The following is a 24,701-nucleotide window of genomic DNA, read 5'->3' as shown; positions in this document are numbered from 1 at the left end:
TTCATTTGATGTTCTAGGGTTTCAGGATTGTTGATTTTCTGTTTGGCTTAGTTTTTCGGATCTTTGTTGTGGAGGGACGGCGTGGTGCTTCTGCCTAGACCGCCATCTTGCCGGAGTCCCAATCCAGTGCTTTTAAGAGTCTTTTAAAATGGCTAGTAAGTCTGCCCATCTATAGTCTGGAAAATTTCTTGATTCTTTGTTTTGATAGCTTGCTGAAGCCATCATGGTCTGCCTCTTTATGTGATTTGATATTGACTATTGTCTCTGAGCCATCAATAAGTTATTATATTTATTTATTTTATGTTTGCCCACTGTGTCCTAGCTTCTTGTTTTGTTTTGATATGCCCAAATAGGCTGCTTGTGTGAGCTAGTTTGATTATTCATGCCTTTGAAGGTCTAACATCCTGTTACCATGTGGTTAGATCTGTTACTTGGTATGTGAGCCCAGGAGTCCATTTACTTTTTTTGTATGGATTCAGCTCAGGTGCACCGGTAGTTGGTCACCAAGTGTGTGGTGCAGGCTCTCACCTTCAGTCCTAGATGGACAGGGCTGATTGATGTAGGCACAGGTATCTGGCTGCAGTAGGGGGTCATGTGCTGAGCACGGCAGGGGGCTGACGGCTGCCCCTGAGTGTCTGGGAGGAAAGCGTGTCCCTGTTCCCTGGAGTGCATTGTGGGTGGGTTTTGCAGCCAAACTGTGGGCACCCAGTGGTGTTGGCTGTAAGGACTGGGAGGCACCAGTTATTCTGGGACCCCTGTCATGGGTAACTAGGTGGAGTGGGTGGAGCCACCAGTCTTTAGGCCCCTGATGTTGGTAGGTGAGGACCCTGCTTAATGGGCAGAGCAGTGTCAAATGTCACAAACCTGCCACTCCACCATATAGCTAATAGTTGAAGTTAGGCTTCAGGTATATACCCTTTTGTACTGTGGTAATGAGGGCTTACGCTGTTGAAATTGGCCCACAGAAGTCTATGCAGGGGTGAAAAGCATTCAAAGTCCATGGACCCCTTCTGCCTGTGCCTAGGCAAAGGAGCTCACCTATCCTAAGTTCCCAGTTTAGGGAAGCTGGCAGATTATTTATTCCTGTTTGTTAATTCGTTCCCTCTTCAAGGCCAAGAGAATGGCTCAGGGCATGTGACAGGTCCTTACTTCCAGCCCAGGGGACACAGCAATGGCTGAAGCCGGCCCGGGACCTGGTGCAGACCGGGAAGGGGGCAGGTAAATGGGATAGAGGTTTTTCCCAAAAACAGTGTTTTTTGATCAACGCGGTAGGTTAGATGCATGTACTTACCTTTTAAGAATTGACCACTGCTTTTCACAGGTTCTGGAGGCTTGAGTACACTCTCTGCCACTTGGTCTCTCTTAATGTGGAAAATGTGTCCCAAGCACCACTACTTGCCTCACCGTGTGCACTGGCTGCAGAGTACCGGTTTCTGCCGGGTCAGGTCTGGCAACTCCTCACTATTTCTGAACCGTCTCTCCCTCCCCCTGCCGCTCAGTCCAATTCCTCAACTTTGCCTTTGATATTCAGGACTCCTAGATTGTCATGTATAATCAATTCACTCATTTTCTCAGGTCTTTGTTGTAAGAGGGACCACAGGAAGTGTCTGACTACTCTTCCATCTTGGCCCCACCTCCCTCATTTGATTTCTTAATTGCCGCTTCCATGGCGTTGATTGTGGAGCCAAGTAAAATGAAATCCATAACATCTTCAATATTTTCTCTGTTTATCATGATGTTGCTTATTGGTCCAGTTATGAGGATTATATATATCCTCATATATATATAATATTTATATATTATATATATATAGCACTTGTTGTTTGCCATTGAGTTGATTCCAATTCATAGCGACCCTATGACAGTAGAACTCCCCTATTGGGCTTCCTAGGTTGTAATCTTTACACGAGCAGATTACCAGTTCTTTTCTCCTGCAGAGCTGCTGGTGGACTGGAACCACTGATCTTTCAGTTAGCAGCTGTATATATATTTATTTGTGTGTATATATATACACACACACACACACACACACACACACACACACCCCTATACATATATAATGTTAAACTGACAAGGTCACTTACTATCATATATTATTGTGATGTTCCAGAATGCCAGTATATAACAAGGGCTGCATATTTGTTATTTTTAAATCAATTTCTCATTGAATACTACATTTTATCTTTAGAGTGCTTCATATAATGTTCTCTTGAAGTGCCGTATTAAATTTTTTCAATTTAAAAATAAACAGTAGTAATAAAATAAGACTAAATTAAAATAATAAATACCTCTGAAGATCTCCTTTGTTAATTCTCATGATTCTAACCATCACTATGTGTGAATGATGCCAGATCTAGCTCCAGTCCTGATCTCACTCCTGAGCTTCATACTTCTAGAACTAGATGCTGGCTCATGTGGTCCCTTGGATGCTCCATGGGCAGCCCAAACACAACATGGATAAACTAGAACTGCTTATCATTCTTCTGATCCTTGCTCCTCTTCCCCAATCTAAGTCGATGCCACTGATAATCACTAAAGCAGAAACTATGACTCATTTTCTCTTTATTTCCCTACCATCACCATCAAAAGAATCACCAAGATTCTTCATTCTACCTTACCTCATAAATATTTCAAAGTTTATTTCCTCCTCTCCATTTATACCAGCAAGGTCAAATTTAGGTCTTTATCATCTCTCATTTGGACTGTTAAAATACATATTTTTTATTAGATTCACTACTCTTTATTTTGTTTTCCTCTTAAACACCTACCAAACACATCACTCCCCTGTTTAAAGCTCTTTAGTGGCTCCTGTCTACTGTCAGCATAAAGCCCAGCTTTAGTTTTATAAGCTAAGCCTTCCTTGAAGTAGCACTGCCCTCTTCAGCCTCATCTCATGCCTCTGCCCACTTCATATTTGTCACTCTCTAGTAATACTGAACTGGTGGAAAGCCCTACTCATGCTGTGCTGTCTCGCCTCCTTACCCTCTTCCTCCCGTTCTTTGCCTAATTCCCACTGATCCTCTATGACAACTCACATGCCATTTCTTCCAGGAAGTTTTCTCTGAGCTAGAGCCCCTAATCTGTGCTCCCACTGCATCTCCATATGCCTTCCTCAAAGCTCTTAGCATATTCCATTAAAATATCTAATTAGGAGATCTGCTTCCCCATATGGACTCTAAGCACCTCAAGGGCAAGTACTATTTATTTTCCCTAGTACCCAACTTACTGCCTAACGAATGACAGGAATTCAATGAGTTTTTTTTTATATACCTGGAGGTATAATGATATTATCCAACTAGTCAACTTATTAATCTAGCCTCTACTGTTTAAAAAATATTGAGCTAAAATAAATGGGAATTCCAAAAGTATAAGATCCCTGCTTTCAATCTAGATGGAGAAATAAAATATGTATATATGAAAAGCTGTTGGGAATTATGTAGGCAAGCACTTTCAGAGTTCTGAGAAGAAAGTGATTCCAGCAGGGAGGTTCCCTTCTGACTTCTGTCCAAAGAGATCAAGATAAAATGGAACTGTGTTGGTTGCAGGGTGGATAGGATCTGGAGAAGCAGAAAGCAGGAAGAGATGAACAACAATGTTCACTTTTTGATACTTTCCTAGAATTCAGGGTGAAATATTGACTCAAAGAGGATTCCAAAGTAAGAAATCTATCTGGAATGGAGTGGTTAATTGGAAGACATTGGACAGGAAGAAAACCTGGGTCTTCTTTCTTAGGTCTTCTGTCTTCTCTCATCCTATCACTCAACCTTGAGAGTTCAGACATGATGCTTTATTCTGTAGTTTAGTCCCATTCTTTACCGTCTACTCACACCTCAACTCTGGAGCAAACGGTAATATTTCTTTTGAGAAAAAGTACTTCCCTCCAAGCATTTTTTCCTGAAGTTTGAAATCTGTTAAAAGCCTTGATTTTATTTGCTCTCTTCAAGTGCCTTCAAATCAGGGACAGATTACCCAATAAGCAAGGTACACATGGGCTTAATTCACCTTCCCAGTTGAAATTGTGCAATACAGATTAGTAAGTAAACACAATTAAGCCTGTGTGTAACTTGCTTGCTGTAAGCCAGTGCATACTATGCTCACTGGTTAATCCACCCTTGCTTCAAATCTAGGGGCTGAAAAACAATATGAAAAAATATATATATATATACATATATATAAAATATACTAAATTAACAAGTGATTTGTGTAAGACTTTAAGTACATTATGAATTCAGGGAAGGGAGATTCTAGTGTAAAGGGAGAGCAAGCTAGAAAAACTTTAGGAAGGATTTGAAACTCAACCTTTGAAACTTGATGAGGAGACCTTGCATAGGCAGAGGGAAAGGGAAGAAGCTTCCTTTGCAGTCCAGACAGTACCAGCACCAGAGATTATTGTAGTTTATTGGAGATAGTGAAGAGAATAGTGCCTGGCATGTAGTAGCTATTTTACAAATAATTGATGAAGGCATTGTTTTCAGGACTCTTAGCTTGCAAGTGACATCTTTGTTCTTGCATTCCTCATCCTGTTTCCTATGTAAAAAGGGGAGGAGGCATTTATTAGAGAAAATTATGGAAGTTCACACAGTAGAAGAGCTAAACAACTAACTTCTGGAAGGAGCCAGAGAATTTCTGGATACCTGAGCAAACTGGAACTTGACTTTCTAGCTGTATTTCATCATCTGTTGTCCTGGTTTCTCCCTATGTGATGGCTTCATTCTCAGACCATCTTCTTCACTCAGTGGGGTAAGTGACCCCTGACAGCTTTCTATTAGGATGTATGTGACATTCTAACAGCTTCCAAAAAAAAACCCATTGCCATCAAGTCGATTCCCACTCATAGCGACCCTATAGGACAAGAGTATACCTCCCCCACAGGGCTTCCAAGGAGCAGCTGGTGAATTCAAACTACCAACCTTTTAGTTAGCAGCCATAACTCACTGTAGCTCTTAACCACTGCACCACCAGGCAGCTTCCATGGTACCTTAATTCAGAAGAGTCTTAAGGACAGCCCTTGACTGGCAGGGCATAAACTTGTTACCAGAAGAAGGGGGAAAAGAGTGCTGGGCAGACAAAAACAAAATTATCAAATCAGTGTATGAATGAATGAATAATGTGATACCTAGCATAAGAACATACTATGAAGGGTCCTGAAAACCAGCCATAGAAGTTTACATTATACATAGTAGTTGTTAAAAGTTTTTGAGCAGAGTACTAGCTTGAGAGAAGGTTTTCAGAAATAGAACTTGTCCAGTGGAGTGTTGTGTATGATGACCTGAATGGAAGAAAAGAAGGATATAAGAAAACCACCCAGAAGAACCTACCCCACCCCACTAGAAATCCAAGTGTGAGTTTTGATGAGCACTTATACTGAGGTAAACACATAAAAATTGAGAGCAGAATGACTAGGTGGTAGTACAAAGAAATAATAGAGAAGTAGTGGAGCAATGGTTCTCAAAGTGTGGTTGCCAAATCCGCATCATTAGCGTTATCACCTGGAACTTGTTAGAAATGTAAATTCTCAGGCTTTACTCACTCTGGGGGTGGGCCCAGCACACTGTGTGTTAACAAGCTCTCCAGGTGATTCTGATTCACACTACAGTTTGATATCACTGCAATATAGCATATTGATTAAAAGCATGGACTATGGAGCCAGACTGCCTACATTCAAGTCCTTGCTGTGTATTTATGAGCCTCATGACCTTGAGCAATTTATTTAACCTCTTTGTGCCTTAGAGGTATGTGCCATTATTAGTACTTTCCTTACAAGGCTGAGAGGATTAGCATAAATATATAGGAAATGCTTACAACAGTACCTGGCACATAGTAAGCATTATATTATTATTTTCTATTCTTATTATTGATAGAACCTAGTGTTTGAAGGAATGATATAAAAGATGATTCCTAGTTGTGGCTTAAGTGCACTGACTCTTGTTGATGGCAAAAAAATTGTCCATATTATTCCAGTATGAATCTTACAGATTCAAACTATTCATAGAAATTACCTCCTAATTACAGCAGCACTAGATAACTAAGACACCCCTGTACTTTGTTCTTCAGTTGATGAAATCTGGTATCATTGCTGTTTTTCTTGATCAAAGAGTACATTCACTTTTTCACTCACTGATAAGTAACTTCTCTGAGCCTCAGTTTCCTCATTATGATTTCTGTGAAGATTAGAAATAACACATAAAGTGTTTACCATATGTGTTCAATAAATGATAGCTATTAATTTCTATCATCTCCATTTTATCATCTCCCCTCACCCCTTTTTATCAGCGGTTTCTGCCTTTGCATGTCAACTTCTCTGTGACTGTTTCTCTCTCATTCTTCCTATTCTTCTAGGGCAGGGGTTGACAAACTTTTTCTGTAAAATAATAACAGCAAATATTTTAGGCTTTGCAGGCCATAAGGTCTCTGTCTTAGCTACTCAGCTCTGCCAATGTAGCATGAAAGCAGCCAAAGACAATATGTAAATGAATGAGCATGGCTGTGTTCCAATGAAACTTTATTTGTGGACACTGAAATTTAAATTTCATATAATTTCTATATGTCATGAAATATTCTCCTTCTTTTGATTTTTTTTCTCATCCATTTACAAAGATTAAAATGATTCTTAGTTCACAGGCCACACTAAAACAGGCTGCAGGGCAGATTTGTCCTACAAGTTGTTGTGTTAACTCCTTTTTGAGGGAATTACCTCTCCCCTCCGTCTCCACCGCCTTTCTCTTTTTCTCCCTTTCCATCACTCTTGTCTTCCTTTCTTTTTTAGCACAACCAGCCGCCAACAATTTTGGATGCAAAATTCAACATAAGTGAATTTTAAAATATTTGTGTTTATTGAACCAAATTTTATGCTTTCTATTTGAACTGTTGCCTCAAAATTACAAGCAGTGACAAGATTCTAGGATGAGGACTGTACTATTCGATCTGATTGGGTCATACACACAAGACATACAGTACTGGCAATTGAAAGTCATTATTATTATTTATAGAAGGTAAACATTAAACAGCAAAATAGATTACTTATAGAAAGCAAGCAGTAAACAATAGGAATAGATTTGAGGTGAACCACCACTACAAGTACCCCACTTAGCATCACAGGGGAGGAACCCATTTATGTCTAAAAGGGGACTCACTTACCCTTCCCAAATTACTCATGTCCACTTCTGTGTCACTGGATAGACATACCATGGATCAGATGTCAGCAGGTCTCTCTCTCTCTCAGCAGGTGTGTTGTCAGCTCAGGTCAGGTGTGGCATGGCTGTGTTCATTCTCTCTTTATCTCTCCATCTGTCTCAGTGGTTTTCCCTGGCTGGCTCTGGCTCCCTCTTCTTGCTGATCCAACTTGCAGCCAGCAGCTTTGGGACAACCCTGGGCCAGTGCCAGGTTTAGGCCTGCATTATGACAGCTTTCAAGGCAAAACTTTTATGGGAAACTCCTGTATGGCACATGCCCAAGTCTTGCTCCATTGGTGATCTCCTGCCAGGAGGTGCGCATCTTTGCTCTGTGGGTGACCTCCTGCCCAGTGGAGCTCAGCTCTGCTTTGTAGGCCAACTCACCCACCACCACCATCTGCCCATCTTGTAGTTTCCACTGTTTGCACTGCTGCTACCGTTTCTCTACTGCTCGGCTCTGCTGTGCTTGCCACCATTTCTCTCCGTCTTCAGTGTTATCGCTTAGTGTTATAGCCTTTGACCTATATTACAGCCCTTCTCAGCGCAGGGCTCTGTGTCCAAAGGATACGCTCCTGTCCTGGCTCTCACCAATCAGGAAGCCCCCCAAACCTCTGTGAGATTACCCACTTATATAGGAAATCTCCTTGTCAATTTCAGGGCAGGGCTTTGGTAGACCTTTGGTGGATTGTAAACTGACCAGTCCTGTTGGGTGGATTTGTAAACCTCTTATGCTGGTAGTAAATTGACCAATCCCTACAAACCTCTTATGTGGATAGTAAACCAACCAACCCCTTGTAAGACTGTGGTCCAACCGTTCATTTTGGGAGAATTAAAAAACCTAGGGCCATAAAGGCCACATAAGAACAACCCATTGCACCATACTATTGTAATATAAAAATTAGGTAAATCTAAGATATGAGTCGGAATTGAATCGATGACAGCAGGTTTGGTTTTTTGGTTTAAGATATTTATATACTCAAAAAAGAAAAACTAGGTACAATTGCTTAATTGTGCATGTATTTATTTGTTTTTTCAATTTAAAAAAGTTCCCATGAAACAAACCATAACAAAATAGAGCCCAATTATTGACCATTTATATCAAAACAGGATGACAATCAACTCCTGATATTTTCTTCAATTAGTTTTTCATGCAATGACTTTTCTTGGCACTGAATGTATCATATGTAATGAATGCCATGCATTTCTTCTTGCCTGAACTTAAACAGTTAAAGAGAGACTAATTTACTCTGAAGAGGCAGGGGGATGGCCATAGGAGATAAAGATCTAGTATGAGGCATGGTCCTTGTTAGTCAGCCACATGCCTATTTCAGATTTCTCTCTGTACCTGTGCCCTGTCTGTCACAAGTGGTATATGTCACATGGTGCCTGGTACATTATAGGCACACAGCAAATTGTTGTTTTGTTAGCAAGTGAAACCCACTTGAAGATGGTTCTGTAGATCATAGGCTTTAGTGAGGGAAGACAGTGTAAAAGATGAAATTTGCCTCTAAGGTGCTCCGAAGTCATATCTGAAGTTGAAAGGATATATGACTTTATCTTTATGGCAGAAAAACTATTTCTTGGATGAGGAAGGCAGCTAAAAAGGTAAAATATACTCTACAAGGTGCCATCACACCTGAGAAATGGCTTCCCTAACTCTAAGGCCTACCCTACTCCCTATTGGAATAATGACCTCATTACAGGTTCTGGGTAGGTACAGGGGATTGCTGTTATCACAGAGCTATCTCTTTATATTAATTTTAACATAAACGTTCGTAGGCATTGTAATTTGCCTACCTGATAAAAAAAAAGTGTGACAGGAATCTTACTCTTTGCTTTTTAGTATAGAAGAAGAAAAATATTAAGTCTCTTTTGAAAGGCTATGATTTAATTAGAAAATATATTAAAAAGTACGCTCAGCAGGTGTCTTAACTTAAATCCATCTTTTTGATGATGGCATTATTTTTATTCCAGTGCTAAATTTTTTAAATTAATTTTTAACATGCTATGTTAAGAGCTGATAATGTGACATCTCTGTCATGACATATTCCTTTAAAAATGAAATATCAATTCTCAGATATAACCTTCACTATAGTAAAAATGAGTTGTTAACTTTTAAGTTTTTTCTTGAGGTTAATTTTTGGTCACGATGATAGAAAATAACATATATGATAAGACATATAATTAACCAAACCCTAGCAAAATTTGAGACCAAGAAAGGGATATTAGGAAGATATTTCATTAATAATGTGTCACTAGCATATAGTACTTAGAATTCAAAACTCATTTCCCTACACACAAGAGATGTCTTCTTATTAAGGTATTCACTGAAAGGGTCAGCATATCTATGTGTTTTTAACTGGAAGTTAAACCAGCATAAAACAAAAGTCAACAGAGAAAAATTCAGAAATTTGCCCTGGCTACAGTTCTCAATTTTCACTGAATTCAAATGTAAGCAATGCTGTGATTAGCATCTTTAACTAACAGTGGCCTAACAGTGGTCACATCAGGAGTCAGATACTTTCTCTCATGTTCTCAGTCAACAAAAACAAAACAAAATAAAAAATGAAAATAAGGAGATAGAAAATAGGAGAGGGACAAGGATGTCATGTCCTTGGCAAATAAGTGAGAAGTCAGATCCCTCGTTAATGTAATACTGACAGCTTTTGCCAGCAATGATGAAATGGAGTGTGGGAGAATTCTGTTATCATTTAGCAGTAAGTTTAGGTAACATCCAGTGGAGCCAGTGTTGGCCTGGGAACCATAAAAGGGTAATAATAGAAGCAGTTTCTTTTTTCAGTTTTTCTTACTGACCTAGAAGAATGGCTTCAGGATGACTCTATCTCCACCCTTTTATCCACTCAAGCTTCTCTTGGTATGTGAAGCAAGGGGATATTTGCTCTTTGGGCCCCTCCAAAGGGAAAGCAAGCCTCCCTGTCACGTGGGGGCCTTTGGTAGTTTGGGAGGATTTATTCCAAACCTGGCATTCTCTCTGTCCATCTATCTCTCTTGAGAACACCATTACTGATCCTACAAAATTTAGTGTAACAACCATCCTTGGCTTAGAACTATCAGATGAGGAAGATGTAAAAAATTCATATTCTAGCAATTCTGTCTCATTTAATAGAACATTTTGGATGTCATATACCACTATCAAAGAGGTTGCCACATTGCTTTGTACCAATCTGTGTGTTTGTTTAAGCTCCTAAAAGGGTAGGGTCATGACTTGTTTCTCAGTATATTCCCATCACCTTACCCAGGGCCTGAGTTGGAGCAGGCAAGAGAGTGTATAAATGTTTTGAGACATTTTAGTTTTATCAAATAGAACCACATATGAAGAACAATGAAGGGATTATGATGTAGAAGCTAGACTGGAGCTATTATGCTTGTAAAGGAAAGCTGCTAGGAGCTACTATTTAGTGAGAGGGAGACCTGTGGGATCTATTTCTAACAAAGTCAGACAGACCAAGGCAAAGGGTCTTAACCAGAAAACCAATAGAACCCTAGGGCCTCAATGGATCTGGGAACCTCCTATAATTATATGTCAAGCATTGTTTCTATCATCATAGGTATATAGCTTATATTAGATTCTAAAAAGGATGATGACCACATGCACACACACAAAACAGTTAAGAAACAATTGTTTTTGAAGAGTTGACATGCCAGAATTGCAGTGCAATGTCTTGGAGTGGGGCTACCATTCAGCTTAATGAATGTTTAAGTTCAGAGATATTGTTGCTGTTAGGCACTATCGAATCCGTTCCGAGTCATAGTGACCCTATTTACAACAGAACAAAACACTGCCCAGTCCTGTGCCATCCTCACAATCATTGCTATGTTGGAGTCCATTGTTGCACCCACTGTGCCAATCCATCTCATTGAGGGTCTTCTTTTTTGCCAACCCTCTACGTTACCAAGTATGATGTCCTTCTCCAGGGACTGGTCCCTCTTGATAACATGTCCAAACTACGTGAGGCAAAGTCCTGCGATCCTCCCTTCCAGGGAGCATTCTGGCTCTATTTCTTCTGAGACAGATTTGTTCATTCTTCTGGCAATCCATGGAATATCCTTCACCAACACCAGAATTCAAAGACATCAGTTCTTCTTCTGTCTTTTTTATTCATTATCCAGCTTTCACATGCATATGACACGATTGAAAATACCATGACTTGGTTCAGGCGCACTTTAGTCCTCAAAGTGACATCTTTGCTTTTTTTAAGAGTTTAAAGAGGACTTTTGTGGCAGATCTGCCCAATGCAATATGTTGTTTGATTTCTTGACTGCTGATTCCATGGATGTTAATTGTGGATACAAATAAAATTAAATCCTTGATAACTTCAATATTTTCTCTGTTTATCATGGTGTTGCTTATTGGTCCAGTTGTGAGGAGTTTTGTTTTCTTTATGTTGAGGTGTAATTCTTACCGAAGGCTGTGGTCTTTGATCTGCATCAGTAAGTTCAGAGATGGAGTCCATTAAGTAACAATGAATAACATTTAAAGTAGTATATAGTGAAACAAGTCTCCAAGATTATGTCTACGGTTCTTTCTCCTAAAAATATTTTCTCTTAAAATTGGTATACATGTAATTAATATTAAATTATGTTTATAGTGAGGAAAAGACCAAACAAAATTAGTTAAAACAATTTTTTTTTTGTCTTTGACACTAACTGATATGTATCATTCTGAAATCATTCATTCATATAGGCACTATGATGGGAAAAACAATGTCTGCCTTTAAGGAGCTTAAAGTTTCAGGAGACAACTTCCAAACTAACAATTACAATATGACATAAACCCCTACTGCCGTGGAGTTGATTCTGACTCATAGCGACCCCATAGAGTTTCCAAGACTATAAATCTCTACTGAAGCAGACTACCACATCTTTATTCTGTGGAGCCGCTGGGGTTTTGAACCTCCGACTTTTTGGTTAGCAATCAATAGCCTTAACCACTGTGCAACCAGGGTGGTTGCTATAATTAAGGTATGTGTGAGGTAAAATTGAAAGGAACATGGAGGATAGGAGCCTAAGCTGGCCTGGAGTCAAATGACAAGTTCTCAAAAGAGATGGTAATAATATCTAACATTTGTACAACACTCACTACCTCCTGGGGCAAACAGTTGAGTGCTCAGTACTAACAGAAAGGTTGGCAGCTCCAAGCTACCCAGAGTTGCCTCAGAAGAAAAGCTTGGCGATCTGCTTCCGAAAGGTCACAGTCATTGAAAACTCTATGCACAGTTCTATTCTGAAACACATAGTGGGGTCACTATGAGTCAGAATCAACTCAGTGGCAACTGATTTACTACCTCCCAGTTACAGTTCTAACGTGTTGCTCAGTTAAACCTCACATACTGTTGAGACATGCAGAGGCTAAGTCACACAACTGTTAGGGAACAGGGCAAAAATTTGAACTTAGGCCAGGTGGCTCATAGATTCCACATGTGAGCGACTCTGCATACTACCTCTTGTGCTTCAGGTAGCAGTACTATAAATAGGAGTGTGGCATCTAATAAAACACCGGGATCGGGGTGGGGGGAACCAGAGGTTGCGAAAGTAGAGAGGGAGGAGACTAATTTCTAACTTCTAAGAGTTGAATGTTGACTTTCAGATTCATTCACCTTTGTGAGAATCAGCTTTCCCAGTTCCTCCCTCCATTTTCTCGCTACGTAAGAGAGCTCCTCACACTTACCTAAATTTCCACATATTCACCTTGAGTCAGGGTGCATTTTCACTCAACTTCATGGATAGTCATCTTATTTTTTAATCATTATTTAACTCACACATTTACTCAATTTAAAGTTTTACTCTATCTGCTTTGGGTGGTATGTATAGAAGCCTCCTCAAAAGAAATTAGAAATACCACACTCAGTTTTGAAAACTACAATGGAAATATTCCTCGTCTTAGTTTGACCTTAAATGCTTTCCTCGTCACATAAATTTGAAAAACAAGTAAAAGTTACAAAAATAACGCTGAAAAGGGGGAAAAAACAGCTTCAATTTCTTCTTAGTATATAGGACAAAAGACAATGCCTGAAAATTCTCCGTGTTTTCTGGCTACTTATTAGGCTTACAGGACAAAGAAGATTCTTTAAACACTTGGCAACATGGTGTTTGCATTCTGTTCTTTCTTCTGTGAGAGAAGACCCTCAAGGAGGCCCAGGGCTCCTTCAGGGCACTGGTATACCACTTAGCGTGCTCCAAAGCATCCCTCCTCCATCAGGGAATGACTTGGTTATTAGGAAAAGTACTGCTTATTATTTGTTTCCTATGCAGTCCCTGCTGACTTCATATTATAATATTGTTAAAAAGTTTTCTCTACTGGAACAAATGTATTCCATTTGGATTATGTCATGAATTTTATCTTGAATAATAGGACTTTCAATAGCTTTTGTGTGGCACCTCTTTTTACATCACTTGTCTGGTGGCACTGAGAATACCTCCTCACTGAAAATGGATCCATTTACAGTCAATAATAGGCTAGCTAGTATTCGTTTTTCTTGGGAAAACTAAAATGTGCTTCTTTTATCCTTTATTCTGATTCACCAGCGTCAGATTATCTGATTTTCTAGCATCTCATTTTCTCCTGTATCTTAATGCTATTATGGACAAGAATTCTGTTGCTAATGGTTTTGGAAAATAATATGTGTGCTTTCAGCCACTACTCGTATTTTTATGGTTTGTCTGATTTAGCTGGACTTTGATATTTATTCCAAGTGCTGCTTTGTTGTGTATCAAATGTAAGGAGCCCTAATGGACCTCTAGATTTTTTTTAAATGTCCTTAATTTTGCTACAAGAAAATGGGGTTAATATTTTAACTATTAGCCACTAGATGAAAAATATATTAATGTGTATAGTTTATATTTATGAATATGTATATATGTATGTGTGTATATATATTTATGAATATGTATATATATGTATGTGTGTGTATATATTTATGAATGTGTGTATATTTATTTATGTATGTGTGTTTCTGGGTGTGTATATATATATAGAGAGAGAGAAAGAGTGACTTTGTTTTTATTTTAGAGCAACAGTTCTATGAATATCTGTGTGTATTTTCCATTTTAGAAATAATCTCCAAATCTGTTTTGTCAAAGAGAATACTATAAAGTGTATTTATCGAATACTGTAAATATTCATTAATTCATTCATTGATAGATTTATATCTATAAATACTTGTTTTGAAGAATGCATTTTAGGATTAGGTATAAAATCTTTGTTCTGAACGAGACAGAGCTATTTCTAGTATTCACTGGATTTTATTCATTTATTTATTTAACCAGTATTTTTTGAGTGCCTACTTTGTGTAAGACATTATGCTGGGTACTAGGATACTAAGATGAATAAGATGGACACAGTCTTTGGCTTCATGGAAATCATCTTATACTTGTGATGAATATCCCTAAAGAACTATAGCTATTCTTTATGTTTTTTTCCTAAGAGTAGTTCTTCTTTTGTTCAGGGAAAACATGGAGGGTATGCTCTTAGACATTTTCTACAGACGTTACATATTTCTTTCAGAAAAAAAAATTATAAATTTCTTGGCCGTGGAGAAAGTGGATAATTTTTTTTTTGAAGTCCATGATGTTTTCTACAGTAATGTCTTATTTTGTTAATTTGCTGAGACTAAAATCCAGATTCTCTGATTTCTGGGGAGTGATTTTCAACCACAAGGGTTTTAAACTACAGTTCATGGACCCTTCAGGCAGAGGTCTCAAATTTTGTGTGCAGAAACCTACCTTGTGCACTTGCTTAAAAGGCAGATTTGAGCCTCACCCCACAGAGATGCTGATTCATTAGATCTGGAGATAACCGAGGAGTTTGCATTTTTAACAACACAGAACTTACTGGCCCATATTGCCTTAACCAAGCCAAGGATGGACTTCAGGGGATTCTTTAACTCTGAGACTGTGACAACAGGAATTTTTCAGAGGAGAGAGTCCATGACCTTCTGCAAAATACCATGATAATATTAGGAGCAACAGATTACAAGAAGAAGAGAATACTAGTAAAATTAGTCACATCACCAGCAACAAGACCCACCGCTAAAGGTTTAACAATGGAAGGAAAAACTACAGGTGTAAGTACTCGAGTAGTACAGTAATCCAAGTAGTGTCCACCAAACAGTTGTGTTCAATAAAAATCCCAGAGGTGAATAGATGTGTTGGTCAACTGGTGTTCATTTGTCAAAAAAGTTTGAGAAACATTAAGTTTAAAAAAGTATTTTTTAAATTATAGAAGTAAATCAAAACTTTAATGTGCTAATTTTTATTGTGAATCACTTTAAGGAGGATTTAATATGTAGTATTTACCAAGCCAATTTGCTTATGGGGCCCTGGTGGTACAGTGGTTAGGAGCTATAGCTGCTAACCAAAAGGTTGGCAGTTCAAATCCACCAGCTGCTCCTTGGAAACCTATGGGGCAGATCTACTCTGTCCTATAAGGCTGTTATGAGTCAGAACTGACTCGACGGCAATGAATTTGGTTTATTTGATTATAGAACCCTTTTCAAATGATTATCAATTTGAGAAACGTCCTTTAACAGAGGGAGAAACATTAGTCCCTGAGTGCAGCTAAATGTAAGCTTGAGCATAACTGTCATCAAGAAAAATTTAAATTATGTTCTAAGTACTCTACATAATAGGAAAGCAGAGAATTATATATACCATTTTAAATAATTTTTCATTAAAATTATATAGAGAGGAAAAAGCTCAATTATCTAGTAAATATTTACATGAACTTGCTACTTTCCAGGTGATGCTAAATTAAATAAAATCTTCCTCTAAAGTGGAAGTTTAATTTTTTTTTCTTTAAAATATTATTGGGATTTAGGAGAAATTAGTAGTTCTCAAAAATCAAAGATGTCATCCCATATTAGTATCATTGTGATTATCATTATTCAGATACTTAACAACAATGATTGAACAATCATGATTTAAGATCATGTTCTGTTCTATTAGGTAATAGAGGGAGTTAGTTCTTATAAATACACGCTAAGATTACAGTTTAATATTGTGGCAAACTAAACATAGTTGCTTGTGTGTAAACATGTATGTCCAAGACTTCTTTTGAGCAAGAGAGTTCCCTAGTGATAAATAATCAGGGCCTGGAAGAATTAAGATGGGACTGGCTTACAGGGGGAAGGAGAACTCTCTAACTGTATCCACTTCATGGTGTAGTGGTTAAGAGCTATGGCTGCTAACCTAAAGGTTGGCTGTTTGAATCCACCAGCTGCTCCTTGGAAACCCTGTGGGGCAGTTCTACCTTGTCCTATAAGATCAGACTATAAGTCAGAATCTACTTGATGTCAATGAGGTTTTTTGTTTGTTTTTTTTAAAATAGAGAAGCAAACATAAATAATCCTGAAAAAAGAGAGAAAGAGATTTACTTACAGTTAACAGTGAAGAGTCTAAAGAATAGAAAAATAGATATGCCTAGAAAAAAACCAAACCCATTGCCATCAAGTCAATTCCTACTCAGCAACACTATAAGATAGAGTAGAACTACCCCCATAGGGTTTCCAAGGAGCAGCCAGTGGATTCAAACCACTGACCTTTCAGTTGGCAGCCAGACACTTAACCACTGTGCCACAAGGGCCTTAAGATATGCTTAGGCAGTAGAAATCATGAGCTGTGTGATGATTAAAATACTAGTCCTATGAGATACTGTGAGAAAAATAAGTCAAATAAGTTTGGGAAATACTACTTCTATCCTTTGTGTTTAACTTTGTTTTAATTGGCCTTTCACAAAATGAATTAAACACAGGATTATTTTTCCCTGTAAATTAAGAAACTTCATCAATTAATACTCCTTAGGTGAATACTTGAGTGAGCTAATACTGATAGAAAATAAACACTACTAATTAATGGCCCTCTACCATAATCATTTCTTTGGGGCAAAGATGATTAGACTTAGGTCATACATATTCTTCTGTCCTCTTTTATTATTAAATTATAAAGGTTCATTGAATTGGACGCATTTATTTTTCAATATTGTTACATTTCTGGAATATAAGTTCTTTCTAAACCCAAATCATAAAGGTAAGATCTTTTTATATAGAATCTTGAGACCCTACATAACTTTTACACAAGTAGCACTCTTAGGTTATAATATTTTAACTCTTAAAAGACTTTTCCTGGAGCATGTCTTTGCTTACTTTATAAACATTCACAATACTTTCAATTTAGAATTGAGCTACATAAAGATTTCTTAAATATGTTTAATTTCTAGTCAGACAATGGAGTGGAATTAGGAGGGATTCTTAAAGTCTTTGAAAACTTAGTTTATAAATATTTTAGGTCCAAAAGAAATGTCTTTTAAGATTTAGGAAGTTAAAGTAGCCCCTCATCTACTGAGCAAAGCTTAAAAGAAATCAAACAGCCCACATGGGAATCAAGTAATGACTAAGTAAGACATAATATGTTTATTATTTTTTTCTTTTCATTTTTGGGACATGATTTTTCTGACAAAACCTTAGTTATATGTGATGGTTGTATGTGTGTGTTCTCTGGTAGACCTATGGAAGAATGGTAGATGTGAATGGAGCTATTTAGAGATAGGCTTTAATGCATGTGGGTATAATGTGAATTTAGAGATGAAATAGAGTTTTTGTAGGTACTTGTGATTTTTTAAAGCCTTTTTCCTCTTTAAGAAGAGGGCTAAATTCCACAGTTTAGGAGAGACACATGTCTCTCTTATAGTATGTGGAAAGATACCATGACACTTTTGACCCTCAATGAAAGATTTTCGTATGACTACAAGTTTTGATGCCAACATTTTAAAGTTTCACTGAAGTAAAATGGGTTACTCATGAAATTGTTACATTTCTGGAAACTTTCTTCTAAATTCACGTGATCAAGTTAATCTTTTTTCATATGGAACCACCAAACCCACACAATTTCTAAGTAACATTCGTAGGATTTTGACTTTAAAGACACTTCGTGCTTATTTTATAACAGTTTACAAATTTTCCAATTTATAATTAAGCCCGAAGATACTTCTTAAATATATGTTTTAAGAAGTAGCATTAACAAATGAAAGATTCTTCAAATCCTTGAAAACGTGGTCAAAACTGCCATTTGGTAGTGTCAGTCTAAAATGGACGGAACAAATAAGTAGTAAGTCGATTATTCTCCATACCCTTAAGAATATGGTTTTTTAAAATCATGTTAAATGGTGGTGTAACTTGACTAGTAGCACAATTACAAGAAGAAAAATCAACCTTTGCCTATTTTAAGTTGTATTATTCTTATGCAAGCAATAGATATCACAATTATTTAGATAGAAGCTATTTTTAAATTCATGGTTCATTGAATTATGTAGCCTAGATCCAACAGCTAAATTAATTTGCTTCTTTTTAGTAATGTAGGAGCAACATTTCTAAGGTCTTGAAGACTTAAATCTTTTATCTCGTTTTTTCTTTTAACTTTTTATTTTAATTTCACACTTAAAGAGTTGCAACAATATGAAGAATTCTGAAATTTCCTTCACATTCAGATTTTCCAAATGTTAACATTTTGCCGCATTTACTGTCTAGCTATCTACATATATATATATTTTCTGAACTATTTGAAAGTTGGTTGCAGACATTTATCCTTATATGCTCCAATGTATACTTCCAGAAACAGAGACATTCTCTTACATAACCATAGTACAGTTATCTAAACCAGGAAATAAACTTAGAATAATAGAATTGGATTGTAGACCTTATTCAAATCTCACCAAATTACCCTAATAATGTCCATTGTAGCTGACCATGTATTGATTTCGGTTGTCACGTTTTTTTAGATTCCTTTAGACTAGAACATTTATTCACTTTTAAGTTTCTTGCCATGACACTGTTAAAGAGTTATTTTGTAGAATGTCCCTCAATTTGGGTTTATCTGTTGTTTCCTTGTGATTAGATTCAAACTATGCTAGACTTTAAAAAAAAAATGGAATTGTATAAAATGTGATTTTACAACAACAAATTACATTCTTGTTTTTAACTCTGAGAATCAATCTATTTAATTGTCATATTTGCATCAAACAGAATACTTATCTCCACTTCCCAGAAGAAAAGACTCTCCTAAGAGATGTTATATAGGTTTCTTTAGGAGCAAACTTGGTTTAATTATAGAGGATTTCGTTAGTTTTGATGGTTTATGGAATCACATAGATTGTTCTGATATTTACTGAGAGAGCAAGTAAGATGTACAACTGTATTGGTTTTCTCTTTTCAGTTACTCCTGAGTGCCCACAGAAAGGAAGAAACTTCTCTCTTTCCTTATATGAACTCATATTTTTATCACAGCTCATAAAATCCTTTTTGAACCTGGAAAAAAATGTTCAAGAATTGTTTGAAGAGATGTTTTTATCACTCAAGATGCCCCAGAATACTTCAGGTAATATATTTTTTTTTAATTTGTAAATCTACAATTTCTCTCAGATTTTGCTTGCTGCCACTTTGAATATATACCATTACTTGAAAAGAAAAAAAAAGATGGAATTATTAAATAAACATTAAGCATAATGCACACCATGGATTACGTTTTCATCCTTCATATGTGGCAACTTCCATAATTCAAACTGACAAAACATCTTAAGTCAATTCTGGATAATTGTCTTTAGCTAAAATCAGACCTTTTTTTTTTTTTTAAAGAAATGCAGCCTGGCCTTATGAAAAAACAATCAGACTGCATGTTCTAGTAGCTACTTTTGTGCCTTAGCAGAACATTTACTCTTCTTAGACCTCAGTTTTCTCATCATCAAAATGATGGTGTAGGACTAGATTAGTTTTTGCTTTGTTTTCCTTCAGAATTAAACTCTTCAGATTCCAATGATGTTACGTATGATTGTAAGAATTTAATGAGTTAGTGTATGTAAAATACTTAAAAGAATGTCTAGCATATCATAAATAATAAATATGAGTTATAATAGTAGTTATAATTATAATATATTGTTTTAAGTTTAGTAATCTTAACAAAATCCCTTTGAAGAACTCTGTGTCATATGTTAAAATAATTTTCATCTGACATTAAAGGTAGAAATCAAAAGCATGATGGTTAAGATACGTTCTCTGTTGCCATATCTGTATTTATAAAGATTTTCATCTTTGTTCGAATAACATGTACAAAGCTTTCTACTGTACATGATGTCATATGTCATTCTAAGGAGAATAATATAGAGAGTAGCTGTATCTGTAAAACAGAGTGTGGGAAGCAAGCGATTAACAATCAATCTGAAAATTTCAGCCCCCAAACCTGATTTCGTAGTAAGGAATTGCATTTAGCTTAACCTGTTCACTCTTGTAATTATTTATGTTGCCTGTGTCATTAACCTTAGAAATGTTATAGAGTTGGAGTTTATTTTATATTAAGTATAACTTACTGACTTTCTATGTTTCATGTTAGATTTACGTTCATTATTACAGTATAAGGTATAGAATGTAGTACCATTTTTGCGGATTTGGAGGTAAGTTGAAGGAAAGTGAAGGTGGATTATAGATGTCTGAAACTGGCAAACAAACCAACGGCAAAATAATATAAATATAAGACATGATAAGAAACTAAAAAGATAGAATAAGAAAGTAGATTTAATTAGAAGACAGTGTGAGCCCTAGAGGGTCCGCTGGATGGAGCTGAATGGGTCAAAGAGAGATTTGAATAGAGAAATATGACATCCTAATTTTGGATTGATGTGTTGGTGCCTCAAGTGGTTGATATTTGGTGTTGGTACTAACTCACCATGCCTGGCTAAGATTTGGTATTCCTCAGCAACGTCTGTAGTGGATCTGAGGTGTGGATCAAGAAACAGAATGAATCCCAAAACATCTAGGGCCCTACCCATTCTGGGCCCGTGGAAGCAGCAGTCAGGAAATCAAAAGAACTATTGCATTGGGCAAATCTGCTGCAGAAGACCTCTTTAAAGTGTTAAAAAGCAAAGATGTCACTTTGAGGACTAACGTATGCCTGACCCAAGCCATGGTATTTTCTTTTCTTTTTTTGTTTTAATTTAGCATTTGAGTTTATTAATTATTCCTACTGAAAACCTTGTCTGTTTCCATTTGGAAAGTATATATACTTCAAGGATCATTTGAAGTAAGAAAAGCAAAGGATAAAATATGACTTACCAGCAGAAAAAAAGATTAAGAAAGTGAACTACATTAAAACCTATACTGGCCTCAGTTCACTTCTCAACCCCATCTCCTCAGCCTCCACTCAATTTTTTCTTTTCTTTTTTATTGTGCTTTAAGTAAAAGGTTACAATTCAAGTTAGTTTCGCATACAAAAATCTATGCACACATTGTTATATGAGCCTAGTTGCTCTCCTTATAATGTGACAGCACACTCCTCCTTTCCACCCCGTATTTCCCGTATCCCTTCAACCAGCTCCTGACTCTGCCTTCTCATCTCGCCTCCGGACACATGCTGCCCATTTAGTCTCAAGCTATGATATTTTCAGTCACTTCATATGCATGTGAAAGCTGGACAATAAATAAAGAAGAATGAAGAAGAGTTGATGCCTTTGAATTATGGTGTTGGCAAAGAATATTGAATATACCGTGGACTGCCAGAAGAACAAACAAATCTGTCTTGGAAGAAGTACAGCTAGAATGCTCCTTAGAAGCAAGGATGGCGAGACTTCATCTCACATACTTTGGACATGTTATCAGGAAGGACTTGTCTCTGGAGAAGGACATCATGCTTGGTAGAGTAGAGGCTCAGAAAAATGAGGAAGACTCTCAACGAAATGGATTGACACAGTGGCTGCTCAAACACAGCAATGGGCTCAAACACAGCAATGATTGGGAGAACAGTGCATGACTGGGTAGTGTTTCCTTCTGTTGTACATAGGGTCACTACTGAGTCAGAAACAATTCGACGGCACCTAACTACAACAACCCATTCTGGAATCATCTCGTATTGGTCCTTGGCCAGATGCTTGGGAAATTAGATCAATTCTGGGGAATTTATTCTTCTTAAGAGCAGCATAAATTCAAAACTAGAATTATGTTGGAGAGGCACTGCAAAGATATAAAGCTGAAATGGCCAATAAAAAGCAAAAATTGGGCTTACTGATTTCAGGAAAAATGGGGAAAAAACTGGTTCGACTCCATTATACTAAGATAAAGCAATGCTGAGACTTTCAAACACACTATATTTGAGAGCAATAGTTACCATTCTTGAATAAAATCAACATAATAAATATATGATTATAGCACAATATACTGCCTTATCCCAAATTTGGCTATTGTCATCATATCAGCAGTATGGCAGATAAAATCAACTTCAGTATTGCTTTGATAATAATGTACTATAGAAACATCTTTGTTGATTATCAAGAATAGTATATAGAAGGAATTTTGAAAGGCAAGTATAGGAAATGTCTGAGTAGTAGCATATCCTATTGTGATATGTGTGTTCTTCATTGTTGAAATTAAATATGTTTTTTGTAACAAAGCCATGATTGATTTAATCTGACACAACTTTATGTAAATGACTCCCTGGAAAGAATGATTCTGAGGAAAATTTCAAGAAAAAGCAAATGTCTTATTTAGTATAGCAAAGTTAATCAATTCTTATCAAAAACTTTGGTTTCTTAAATCAGGAAGGAAAAGATTTCTTGAAAAGGATGATTAAAGAAACCAAATGTATCTTAAGTACTGGGTATTCCTGATAGTTAATGTTTTGGTTGAGAAATCTCATGTGGGAGAGAGAGAGGAAAAAAAAAGAGATCGAGTCATTTGTTTCCTGTGTATTTCTTTTGATTAGAGCATATTTTGCTAATAAAGATCTTGGAAAGAGTTGCCTACTATGTCTACGTAACCCAAACAATCTGATGAAAAGTGAACTTTTTTTTTATTGTCCAGATGTTTTAAAAATATCCAGGTGTTTAACATCGCATAGAGAAAATATCCAGATGATTAACTGAATATTTTACTTTTTACTTTGATGTTTACTACTATTGTAGACTTAGCCAAATTGGCTGTTCTCTTAGTAATTTGAATATGGGGTAGGAGAATTTGTAGAAACACAAGAAATATTTTCTGAGAAAGAAAGCCATTTGGTCACATTTATTTGCTTTTGTTTGGTCATGATTTGATGGTTTTCTGTTTTTGTCATTTCAGAAAATGATAAGATGTTATTTACTGTTATGGTGGCTTTATTTCTTTCAGGTGACCATATCTTATGGATTGGCCTTAGGTTTGATTTATGGGGCATTTCTAATGCTTCTTCAGAATAAAGTTGTTCTTTGGGCAGTTCCTCAATTTTTCCAAAGGTGGCATCTGAGATTTATCTAAACCAGGAGGTTTCTTGGCCCTCATTTTCCTTTAGCCCCAGCAATGACAAAGAGCAATGGCTGCTTCAATTGGATGTAAGAAGAACACTTAGGGTTTGTCTCAGAAGAATCAAAGATTTCAGATCTTCTGAAAGATTGTTTGTACTCTTAGGGGGTCCTAAGAGGGGTCAAATGGCTTCTAAGAGTTTCTTAGCTAGATGGTTAAGGGATTGTATTAGGGAGGCGTATGTAGTTAAGGTAAAGAGGCTCCTAGGGTTTGTAAAGCTCATTACACTAGGACTTTAGCTGTTTCTTGGGCAGAGAGGTCGAAGGCTTCCACATTGGAAATTTGCAAGGTGGCCACCTGGGCTTCTCTTCATACTTTTTCATAGTATTATCTCTTGGATGTAGTCTCTTCTACAGATTCAGCTTTTGGTGGGAGGTTGCTCGTGAGCCAGAAAAGAACAGTGAAGAAAAGAAAGACATGTAGTTCCCACTTAGAGCTGCCAACAAGGCGAGTTGCTTTGTAGTGCGCACAATGGGAACCTACGAAGACCAATTTGGGTGTGAAAGTGGATGTCACAGGGAAGTACTGCCAACCTCTACTCTCTATGAAAGAAAGTGCAGTGTGGAAACTAACCAGAAGTGCAAAATGAACCACAGAGAACTCTGTGGGAGAAAGCCATTCAGCAGCTGGCGTTCCTGTGACCCTCTGCACTCTTCTGGGCTTCTTAATCTAGGCGTGCTCTTAAAGAAATCAGTGGTGACTGCATGAATAACTATATTTTAGAGCAATGAGCCAAAAATGGGCTACTTTATCTACACAATGCTAATAAGTGTATAACATTTTCAATATAATTTTACATATATGAAATAATTTTCCAAATATTCATGGAGCTCGTAAAAGTCTACAATGCTGAATTTTTAAATTCATCATTTTGAATTCCAAATAAACATAAAATTGCCACATCTCATTAAAGCCACGAGTTATCTTCTTAATCTGGATTCATTGTTATTTATTAGTCCTGCCTAAAAATGGTCCTTTTTGCTTGTCTGTATAGGGTGAAATTTAAAATATTTAAATTTGGTGGGAGGAGTATTTTAAAGGGTATCATAGTTGCTTGATCATTCATTTTCTATATTACTGTAGAATTGCTCACCAGCAAGTCTTGGAAAGCTTATCTTTTTTTCTTACTCATCTTGAAAATAGGCAGATGGTTTGTATAAACATCTAAGCACATTACTTTGAGTGAATAAACATAATG

At 36.9% G+C, this 24,701-nt stretch overlaps 1 protein-coding gene across 1 annotated transcript in view; it reads left to right on the top strand.

Annotated features, from left to right (window-relative positions):
* KIAA0825 (KIAA0825 ortholog) overlaps window positions 1-24,701 on the top strand; it is a 281,773-nt gene that overhangs the window by 110,614 nt on the left and 146,458 nt on the right. The window contains exon 6 of the mRNA XM_023730118.1: window positions 19,398-19,559. Coding sequence (XP_023585886.1) covers window positions 19,398-19,559 — 162 coding nt within the window. The remainder of the gene's footprint in view (window positions 1-19,397; window positions 19,560-24,701) is intronic.

This window comes from Trichechus manatus, unplaced genomic scaffold (assembly GCF_000243295.1).
Source record: "Trichechus manatus latirostris isolate Lorelei unplaced genomic scaffold, TriManLat1.0 scaffold00032, whole genome shotgun sequence".
Lineage (NCBI taxonomy): Eukaryota > Metazoa > Chordata > Mammalia > Sirenia > Trichechidae > Trichechus > Trichechus manatus.
The sequence above is the reverse complement of the archived record's forward strand: the minus strand, read 5'-3'. Positions and strand labels throughout refer to the sequence as shown.